Source organism: Diuraphis noxia, unplaced genomic scaffold (genome assembly GCF_037042655.1).
Source record: "Diuraphis noxia isolate RWA-SAM2 unplaced genomic scaffold, SU_Dnox_SAM2 contig0003, whole genome shotgun sequence".
Taxonomy (NCBI): domain Eukaryota; kingdom Metazoa; phylum Arthropoda; class Insecta; order Hemiptera; family Aphididae; genus Diuraphis; species Diuraphis noxia.
In genome coordinates, this window is record NW_028301713.1 from 13873476 (window position 1) to 13885935 (window position 12460).

Genomic DNA, 12460 nt, shown 5'->3' on the forward strand with positions numbered 1-12460 from the left:
TCGAAATCCTTTCGGTCGGGACCACAACATTTAATATACGTACACGTCGTCCGGTCTCCGATTTGTGGAGATTTGCCGCCGCTGTTTCGATTACCGCCGAGGAGGAGATGCATACGATCGGCAACGATCGCAGTGGGAATATGGACCGTCGCCGCCGGTCGTAAATTATTTGTCGTCGTACGCGCTGTAATGGTGTTTATACCCGAAAACTATATAATATATTATTGTTGTTGTTGTTGTTGTTGTTGTGTGCGCAACCGGCGTGTGTGTGTGACGTGTTTGCAGTTAAATACATGTGCATTACACACACGTTTCCGCGTAGAGTCACACCGGATAAGGATCGACGCATACGAGATACGACAAGGTCGCGAGTTAGAGAAATCTCTTCGAAATATTTTATATTATTAAATCTCGCACAGCGTATACACACACACACATATATATATTTCATGAAATACCACGACCGTAAATAACCATAACTAAACCTAACCGACCAGACCGAATTATATACGTCGTATTATGGTAGCGTGCGTTTTCACCATGTTGGTGGTCAAAATTGGGAAAAACTCTATAAAGGGGAGATGGATGAGAGGCTATATTTTGACTGAAAAACTGTAAATCATCCCTTTTTCCGGTCGATTGACGTAGGTAACACTATTTAGTATAACAATGTTTGGGAATTTTTTTTTAATCGAATAATAACTGTAATAAGTTATTACTAATGGTAATACGAAACAAAACACGCAAATTTATGATATTAAAAAGTATAAAATATCTAAAAATATAATTTAGACGTTTTTAGTTGATGTATTTGTACGTTAACAAAACCATATGATCACGAAACCATCTAAATTTAATATTCTATCAAATGTTATTTTATAAAATGCAAACGTAAATCATTATTATTAAATGCTTGTATATGGGTACCGTAATTGTTTCATTATTGGAATTTGTATTTGGTATGTTTTTATTTTTAACTTGATCGTTTTATCATTTTTAACGCAACATAAATAACTGTTTTATACATCACAATTTCATCGTAGACTAAACTATTACACTACCTGCAATGGTCAAAATATATCGTTCGGAGGATGATTTATTTACTATATCGGCCATAAAAAAGCAACACGATATTTGATGATAAAAAAAAGTGTACAATACATGTATACCTATTATAATCTAACAAAATTGTATTATAGTATAAAGCTACAACGGATTACGCAATTTCAATCAGCCATTTTGGGGATTTGGGAATTTATACTGTAGGTACCATGAGTTGCAAGTACTAATCGAAGTCTTTTGTAGTACCATTTAAAATCGATGGCAAAAATAAAAATAGAAATCCAAACTCCGATGTTAATGTACTCGTGGTATTCTGACATAATAAATCATAGTATTTTACCTTGTAAGCCCTACCCGATGGTTAAAATAATATATTTTAAAGTTGTATTTTCCTGTACATAGATCGGTTTACCGATATTTTTAAACGACGCGTCTTAATGAGTTGTTTTACCGAGTTTCTAATGTTCACGTCATGAAATAATGTTAACATTTTTCAGCAGTGATAAAAATCGAAATAAAAATAAAAACTGTTATAAATAAGTATACAAACTTAGTTTGATATCATTAGAACTATGTTCTCGGTATATTTTTGTAAATAATCTTGTCATCTAGATTTTCCTATGTCGTCATGGGCTTTGTATTAATTATTATGAAAAACCAAAATCGTTTGGCTCCTATATCATAATATAAAATATGATATTTAAATTTAAATCAATCACACGATAATATCGGACACTGTTCTGAAAAATTTTTTAACACATTATCACGTACGTACGTATCAAAAATAAAAATATTGCATTCTTAAAATAAATTCACTCGTCCTTACGTAATTAATTACTATGCGGATAGTAACCTATAATCGAAGAGTAACATCTATGTGATTTACTTGAAATTCACACGGAATACGTTAAAATACAAAATCGTTCTATTCCAATTTTTTTCATCGGGTATTTTTTTTTACAAAATATTACTTCACAAAATCATATTATTATTCATATTGTACATTATGTACATACATAAGTATGATATATTTAGATTTTAGAGAGTTAAGTGGCGCGTAAAGATCACATCGCTAATCGGCCATAACCGTAAATTATAATTGTTATAATTATTATTGTAGTCGTTACGCTATAATTGTAAAGCTGCATCTGTGCGCGTTCATATTACAATATAATAATAAATATTATTTCGTTTAGCATGTTCTATATGATTATCGTCTATAATACACACTTGAGTGAATTTAATATCTTGTTATTGGTTTATATTTCTCACTGTGTATATAGTGGTAAAAAAAATACAAAATTAAAAATAAAATCTCCAGACGAGATGCTGTGTTTTTAGTATAATAGTCGCTCTTTAATGGCGTACAATAAACACTATACGATGTTTCAAAACATATTATATCGTACGAACTATATGCATATGTATTTGTTATTATAAACAGTATTCAACAGTTTCCCACCGTCGTTGTTTGCGATTCTTCATAAACAATCGTATAATATAATACTTTATTAGGTTATGAGAAGCATATTTATATTTATAAATTTATCTAAGGAAAATGTACTGACGAAATCAACGATTGTTTAGAATGAAATTATATGAATAGTGTAATGATAAATTTTAGAAAATCAACAAATAATCACAAGAAAAATACAAATTATCGTTAGTTTAATCTTTTGATTGAGTATCTACATGATCGTAATTTTGTCCTCAAAACTTGATTATTTAATAATTATATTTATATACACGAGTGTTCAACAAACACGCCAATGTCGCTATCGTTCCGCAGTTATCTCGGCATCTTAATATAAGCCAGTGATAATGGCCAATATTTTTTAAACTTATTATTCGTGAAAAAAAGATAAATTAGATTGGTATATTATTGTTATTTCTATTACAAAACTAAATATCGAAGATATAACGCCACGAAATTTTCAAGTTTGATTAACAATATATTGTTGTATAATTGAGGATAGGCAGCGATTTGAAATGAAGTTTTTTATTTATATTTTAACATTTCACGTCACTGTTTCAGATAAAATATGTAAAATAATTTTATGCTTCAATTGTTTTACTTTCGTAATTGGTCATTCCCGACTTGTCCGATCCCGTAGTATTTTCGGAAAATATTTGTAGTCATATCGTTTGATATTGCAGTGTTTGATGATACGCACTCTGCTTTAAGACGATATTAGCTACAACCATACATCGTTCGATCCATTTGTTGCGGTTGAATGACGTATATATAAAATCGCGACGACTTTCATTCCTATATACTGACGTCGGGCCCGGAGGTGAAGCGGAACGTGTACGCGTCAATATACCTACTAGTATATCACTACCAGTGTATCATATCAAATGAAAAGCACGTCTATCGGGAACAGTTTTTTTTTCGTACACACCAGCCTCCGCCCTCGAGAGTCCGAGTGACGTCGGCGAAATCCAAAGTTTTCCGGCGGCTTTTGTCGTCAGCAAAAACAAAGGACGAACCGCTCGGTCGGACACGTGACCGGAATGGTAACCGTGTACAAACAAGAGAGTTGGCGATTCGCGCGCGCGACGAATACCAAAAGCCGAGCGTACTACATCCAAAAGGAGGCGGTGGTGGGCCGCAATGGAGGGCGATTCAAAGTTTGGCCTGACCACGTCGGGTCATTTATATACAAGGCCGTACGCTGCTTGTTGTATGTACGTATATACGTTTTACAGCTCGCCTATATTATGCACAATATGTACACGACCGAATTGCTTTAGTATTAATATTAAATATACGGGTGGGCACGGTTGATCTAAAGCGCGTCGTATAGGTATATTCGACGACGAGAACGCGCATGCGGGGTGGTCAATAAATTCAGATTATTTTTACCCGTCGGAACTCTGCAGGCACGATATAGAGTGACTGGGAAACGGATATGTTTTTATTTCCCGTGCGGTCGTTGCGATTTCCGGAAAACTGCTGCGGCAGTCGTACGCACGCGGAGGTAAAAAAAAATAATAAAAAATACCTTATTTATGTCGCGATTGTTCCACCCTTCACTTCCGACTCTGGCACCGCTCGCCAATCGCGGACAAAACGGCCGTCAACAGCCGAGCATCGGCCTATATACGCGTAAAATATGGATTCAATTTCTAGTCGTAATCGCGGTCGAACAGATTTGGTGGGCGGCGAAGATTGATGCTTGGCGTCGACGTACCCACCCTTCGTGATTTCTAAAGGCACATATATATATTATATGCACTCATATATTATGACGTGTGCTCGGCTACTAAAGCAGATACTCACCCGCATGTCGTAGTCTTGCCGTCAAGACGATTATTAGTTTCCGAGAAAAAAAAAACCTGAAAGAAAACAAATACGACGGACTTTGCTTCATCACCACACCTCACCACCAATGCATCCGGCCGAACACGCCATATCGATTGTTGTGCGTTGCTTTTTTGCTTTTTTTTTTTGTTTTTAAATTAAATCTCTCGTAAAAGGTAAAACGTGCAGTAAAATATAAAGCTGCAGCAATATAGATACGCGCATGCGCACGTTATGTTTTATGGAGGATTCGACGTCTGCCGTACCTCCCTCGCACCAAAACACGCATATATTGTATGTACATTATATAATAATATGCGTATAGGTACGATATACATGCATACCACCACATATTATATATATATATATATATAGGCACTCTCCCTCGCGAGGAACCTTTTTTTCCCTTTTTTTTTGTTTTTTACGTAGAGCAGGGAGTGTTACCCCTCCTGCAGTATCTACCCGGCCATTACAATCAACCCCTCGGCCCGCCCCATCATCATCGTTTGCACTGTATACTAAGCCACACGCGCGGATAAGGTTTCGTGTATCCGAATTGTTTTTCTACATACGTATATAAATATCACATGGATAGGTATTATACACTCGGTGTATATAAATGGAGACGAGCGCTCGTTAATTGTAATTTGCACTGCTAGTCTATATACATTTATATACCACACCGGTACCAGAGAAAACCGAAAACCACCCATGTTTTGTGTATTCCGGTCTCGCACACACCCATCCTAACCGTCTGCTCACCCTCTCCATCTCTAAAACGCACATATATCTGCCACCCGCCATCCACGTTTGCTTCAATCTGCGTCTTTCGCGGCACGTGAGATAAGTGAAGTGTGCGAAGTCACAAATAAGATGGTCTGTGTGTGTGTGTCGATGTGTGCTGGGTGAAATCAGATTTGGGTAGGTATATAGAGGACTAGTCGTCTATATATATATATATACAAAAGAGAACGGAAGACATACGCTGGCTCACACGCACATGATATAATACATGACATATATATATATATATATATATATATATATATATATTACAGGGTGTAACAGAAAGACCTGACCAAAAAACATAACAAATATATGATCATTCATCGTATGATAAAAATTGTTGATATTATATGATAAGTAAATAATATTTTGAAATATACTGATGTCAGCAAATTATCAAAAATTATTATTTGTAAAAAAGTTTTTGCGTCCCAAATTAATTTAACCGAAAAAATATTAAATTTCAAAAAAATTCTTAAAAATAAACTTCTTGACTTAGATAAATCTTTTTATCATTAAAATTGTTTTTAGAATCAGATAGACCAATAGGCTATTTTTAATTTATCCAAACGATTTTTTATTAAACTAATTTTCTTTTCAATACTAAAAAATAAACTTAAAAAAATGTATTATATAATATGTAGCGATAGGTGATTTAATGAAAAAAAATTTTAAAAAAAAAATACTAATTTGAACAAATGCTATTCCAAGTCAGTTGTATCTGTTACACCTTGTATATAATATATAGTATATGTATAAACTGTGCGTGGCGGTGGCAGCGATATTGGTGGCGGCGGCGGTCGGGTGTGTTTGCTTACTCTTTCCACGATGACGAGCGTGTATATAAGGTCTTAAGTTATTCCACAAGCGTAGAACATGAAGTTCGCGGCTCGTTAAAACTCGACAAAAAGTCATTATTATACGCATAGGTGGGGAGACTACCGCGCTGCGTCATATACTACGTCGCACGCGCGTATTGTTTCGATATAGAATGACGTGTAAGGCTTTTCGTGAGCTCGCACCATTTTTCGAGCAGACCTCCGCGAATAAAATACAATATTTGACAACTATACATAATATATTACAAGCCGTGGAGGCATTTGTAAATATCTCACTTTCAGTTGACGCGTCGGACGTGCCAGAGCAGCGGAAGCGGAAGCAGGATGTAGTTTTTCCGCGCGAAATCTTTGGATGCAGACACGGGAGTACCGAGTTTTTCGTCTTTTTTTCGACATCTCGCGTAAGTCCTTGCCACCATCAATCCGACTCGTAACTCCGACACCTATATCATGCACCACGTCGACTTTAATTTATTATTGTAGGCACGTCGAATTCGACCGTCGTCGGTTGCTGTTAGTGATAAGAATTACGTATACTGAAGGAGTGAGGAGCTGATTCCTCGACATGGCTGTAGGTATAGTTATGCGCGTCTAAGTTTTAAGCGGCGGAATTCACACCGCCCGCAGCATGGATTGTCTCATCATAATATTACTAGGTATAGTTCCCGATTGGAGAGTTTGACGGAATCGATAATTTTGTGTTGTGAGAATTATCGGCTTGAGTGTAGAAATAAATTGAATCATTGTCTAAATCAAAATACAAAACTAATCTTTCTCTATGATCAAAATTGTGTTTTATAGAGTATAGTTGATATAATTTTGTTCTGTACTTACCTCACGAGCGTTATTAAATGCCATTCTGTTTTGGCAGCGATGTGCTGTATATAGTGTACCGTATATACAATATACATATTATAATTTTATATTTATTTTATAATGCTTGCTCGTTTGTATGTGGCAGCTGTTGTACACACGTGTGGGTGTCGTACCGGACAAGTATCGTTGTGGATAATATCTATAATCGCAATTTGACAATGACGGACAATCAGACGGAATAACTAACACCACGACACTGCGAAAAACAGAATAACAATAATAACAATAAAGGTTGACATTGATCCGAGTGCGTTTATCTGAATGCAGATAATAATACGATTATATCCAACGTCGACAATAATGCTGTGTCAATCGCGAAGGTTGCTGTCCTCAGAAAATATTTATTTTTTTTTTTTATCATTTTCACTCCTCTGTGAAACATCCTTGCGGAATAATTGATACTAAATTGTTGCAACACGAAATGGACGGAGAGGAATTCCAGTGTAAACGCTGAGTGGCGCCTATCGTAATAATTGCAGTGTTGTTGAAATAGTGAGGGTGAGAGAGAAAGAAGGAGGGAGAAAGAGAGAGAGAGAGAGAGAGAGAGAGAAAGAGAGATGTATATACAAAAATTACAGCAGTAAAGCGTTTTTTTATATTAAAATTATGTATTTTTTCCCCACGCGCACATCTGCGATATTTTCATCCACATTAAGTACGATTCTCTCATACATTTAAGTTCAGCGAAAATTCGCTTCATTATAATATTAAACGTATCATGATAATATAAACATAAATGTCGATGATTCGCAGTCCATTCGTTTTAAATATCGTACAGCAATATACCTTCGATACGATCGCATATACGACGTAAAATGATGTATATATTATTTAATTGGACTATAATAAAATACTTTTGTATGGAATTCGTTACGAGCCACCGTGACCTACATAACGGAAAGTTTCGTACTTTATGATGCACGGCGAGAGTCATTGTATTATCAAGGACACTGCACGCGTAATTGAGGGGAAAATATGAAAAACAATTCATTGGCAATAATGTGGTTGTTGACCCGTACGCGTATCGTTGAGAATAATATAACACAAAACTGTAGAAAATAAAACGCGGGGCACGTTAGATATATTTTCCGTTTTCCAATAATAAATCGAAACCATTCTAGACAAGTAATACTTTAATGTTATGTTCATTATGTGCGCATAAAATCGATTTCGTAATAATTCACAAACCATGTCGGTGCGAACGTAAAGTCTTAAAAGTTATTATTTTATTAATATTATTATTATTATCGCTACTATTAGAACGCGTTTCAGTTTTAAACGCAACGGAATTATACACTTTCTACGTATTATATTATGTATAACACGTGTAAGTTGAACAATTAAAACGAATATGGTTTATTTTTCCATCGAGAACATTCCAAATCGTTTAAAAATGCACTTTAATACCGCGGAACTATTATGTATTAGATATGGAGGTAGATTATATACATATAATAAATCACTCAAACAGAGCGCAGCGAATACAAACGCATAATGGAATGTAAATAATGATTGCATTAAAATAAATCCTTATATATACATAATATATAATAGTATACTAATAGCAATAATGTTATTTTGTACCAACGATTTGCGTTTTAAAAAATATTTTTTTTCTTAATGATTACATTCGAACAGTCTTAACAAAATAATGTAATACGTGGTATACTATCATTTGTGAGTGTATCATACAATATATTATTATCAGTAGGAACGTTGTGGGTTATGAAATACACGTACACACAATAATCCATGTGGTGTTTTTTTACTTATTTTTATTAAAAATGTTCAATTCCTGAGTTCTCGTCGTCGCCAAGACGTACTCTATACATAAGGTGTCATGTGTACAGCGTACACTGTACACGTGTGTAATATAATAATAATAATAATATAATATATGTGTACACTCCGAGTTGTTGGACCATAAATCGTAATAGGTTACGCGGATTGTATACGACGCACACTGCTACTGGAATATTATGCATATACGCGAGTGCATGCGACGTGACACAGAAGAAAACGTCTACGGAAAGGCTAATTTATTCTATTAAATTTCCCATATACGCGCAGCAGCAGCAGCATTGTATATATAGGTCATTAAATTATATTATATAATATATATATGTATATGTATACGATATACCTATTTTACACATATTATATGCAGTATGTGAATGGCGCAAACGGCGAGAACGACTAGTATATTAGAATAATAATATAATATACACCACCCTGTATATAGGTTTGGCTCGTAATTAGCATGTAGGTATAACATAATATTATTATATTGCGAATAAAATATCGTTCGTTATTGATTTTCCCACCGCCACCATCGACGTCCGTACAGCAGCAGCCAACGACAATATTTTTTGCTATTACATATTTAATTTCTTATAAACTTATAAAGAATACTTTCATCGTGTAACGTCGTCGTACAATATAATACGGCTAACAGTTAGTTGTGACGTTGTTGCAATATCGGTATACGTCTGATAATCGTAATATTTTTTACTATTAAAATGCTACAATATTTCCCGTGAGAATTTTCACGTTTTTCCGATCAGCTAAACAAAGCATACGGCAGTCAAAGTGGCTTTGAAAGCACATATATATTATACTACGTCACATTGTTATGTTGATATAACGTTTAAATGACTAAACATTGTCATAGTTGAAGTCTCCGTTTTTGCAATTCTCTTCGCAAAGAAATGCTTTTTGTTTGAATATAAATTGTTTTTATTTTTATAATGAATACAACAACTACAAGTCACTATCATATTTTCACATTACAAGGACGAGTTGATTTGAGTGATGGAACGAAGGGGGGTTTCCATCAGCATTACTTATTCAAGTAGTTTGTCTTTGATGTAAAGTCAAAAATACAAGGTATAATCAATTGCTAGGCATTGGACACTGCAAATACACACTAGCCAACTGTTTAGGAAACAAGTCTTTTGTCTTCTAAATGGAACGATAAAAGTCGTATTTTGTTTTTGTAATTTATGATGCATTGCCATGTGTGCCAATGATATGTGATAACAGTTCATCTATCATGTTATGGTTATAAAATAGAATAAATATGCTTATATCAACCGCATAAGTTTGTACTGCATTTATTTTTTAAATCGTGTTTTTGGGAAGGAGGGTGGTATGAGTTTTTAAAATTTATAACAACCGTCGAGTGAAAATCTTTATCTGAAATGTACCAACAAATTATCGCAATTATATAATTAATCGAAACAACAACAAAAACAGACGACTAAATAAATAATATGTTTTTGCAGACTTGTTACGAGATGGAACGGTACTTGAAGGAGGAACCGATGGTATCATCCTCGCCTACGAGGTCTGAGTCACCATGGCTGACGACGTGGTCAACACGCGTGGAAGTGGAGGTGGGCCTGGACTGCGAAAGTAGCGTTACGTCCAACAGCAGCTCGCCGTCGACGTGTTGGTCCGGATTCGCGACACCGCCGCCAAGCCCGCCGGACGATACAGACGTGTCGCCGACCGTGGTGGCGTCACTGCTGTCATCGGCCGCAGCCGCAGCCGCAGCTGCAAAAGCCGCGGCCACAGCCTCGACCGCCGGCACATCAGGTCGGGTCGCTTCCGCCGCGTCCAACGCCGCCACGTCGGCGGCCGCCACCACTACCGCGGGTCTGCTGAAAGTGACCGTCGCCCCGGCCGCCGCGACTGGATCCACCATCAGCCCTGTCAGCACTGCCAGTACCAGCCCCACTGGCACCAGCAACGCCAGCACCAACACCACCGTCACCGTCGGCGGCCGGACGGCGGTCGGCACCGTGGCCGCGGTAGCGACGACGATCGCCGCCGCGTCGCCCGCGCACCGCGATCCAGGTACCGCGGCGGTCGTCCACGCACCGGTATTGTCCATCACCACGGCCGCGGCCGTCGCCTACCACCCAAGGTTACACCTGTCACCGGACGCCGCCAAGAAGATACACAAGTGCAAGTATCCCGGCTGTGAAAAGGTGTACACGAAGAGTTCGCACTTGAAAGCCCACCTCAGGACGCATACCGGTAAGTCTACTTGCCTACCCGTACTTATATTTATTTATTCGATTTAGTCGCATGTAAAGTATTATTATTTTAATGGTCCAATCGTCGGCCACTAAATCGTGTTCAAGCAGGAGCCAGTAGCTCACTATTTATTCGTTAAATGTTTTTTGTTCGTTATGCGACCGTGATAACGTGTATGTATATCGGTTCAACGGGAATTATTATTATTATTTTTTTTTTAATATATAGTGAAATAATAAGAGTATAAAATATAAATTAATCGACTAATACTATTATAATGAGTTTTATACAATACTTTAATTTTGATTTTTCGTTTATATAAAAAAAAAAATTAAATCATTACACTTTTTTGTAATGAAACTAAACATTTGGTAGAACAATAGTAGTTTTTTTTTTTTTTTTTTTTAAATTAATTTTAGGAATGTCGAAAATTTTGGGTTTAATAAATAATATATCTTCGGTGACGAGAGATATATTGCGCTGTTTCAAATAATAAAATAGTTTTATAATCTGTACACCAAGTGGTTGCCTCACGAATCTTTCCGACATACCTTAAAATCATTCGTTTTTCGACGGACGGTTAAATGACCACCTACATAATTTTCATAATATACAACTGCATCTCGGAGACCACCTGAAGACGAGAAAGTTGTAATTTCAGGCTTTAATAAATAATTAAAGATTGAAGTAAGCATTTTTTTGATTTCGAAAACCGTCTGCGAAAGGTCGAACAGTTTCCCGAGGTTTTTCACTACACATCAATTGTCGATCGAACTTGGAGGACGATGTGTGCGGACGGTAAGCCTCCCTGCACGGTTTACGATTCTCACGAAATCTTACATAAAGTCGGCTTATCTAGTATGTGATAGAAGTATGACGACGGCCTTTTAATGCGGACTACCGTTTCAATCCGGTCGGGAGTAGTAGCTGTAGTTGATACATTATTTTTCGTTACGTATGCGAAGCTCTTAGACCGTCTGTGTTATATATGCGTACACGAGTTTTATTTTTAGTCGTATTGTGCCATCATGCATGTATAATTCACTTCAGCCCGAAAAAATAGAACAAGAAATGGCATGCGGTGATGTTATACGTTCGGGGGGTGTTCGACCGACCCGGATAGTCATCGACTCAGGTAAATTTCCATCGCCCCACATTATTAAACGGGACCCGAGGTATTTAAAAAAAAACATATTATGAAGATACTGGGCGATGGTCTTCGGTGAGGTTTTATTTTTCCGCTCTACTGTTTTTCATTATTTTGTTATTATTTATTTTACTCTGGCGCGGCGGCACCAAAGCCCAGCGGACGCTTTCTTTATAATTTAAATCCCGCCCTCGTGCGCTCGCAGTCTCACCACTGTTCGATGCGGTAAGGAAATCCCCTGCGAATTTTCCGGTCCTGCTCTCTCACTCTCTTTCACCCTCTCTATCTATCTTACTCTCACATGGGAGTATATATTATTATGCGTAGGTATACATCGGGATTTCACTCCTCGAAAAACATTGCACGAGCGCCAATTTATAGTTAGCGATCGATATTCGGTCGGGA

General features: G+C 36.7%; 1 protein-coding gene across 1 annotated transcript in view; it reads left to right on the top strand.

The window, feature by feature from the left end:
• LOC107172910 (uncharacterized) overlaps positions 1 to 12460 on the top strand; it is a 228665-nt gene that overhangs the window by 185624 nt on the left and 30581 nt on the right. The window contains exon 2 of the mRNA XM_089222925.1: positions 10152 to 10908. Coding sequence (XP_089079051.1) covers positions 10152 to 10908 — 757 coding nt within the window. The remainder of the gene's footprint in view (positions 1 to 10151; positions 10909 to 12460) is intronic.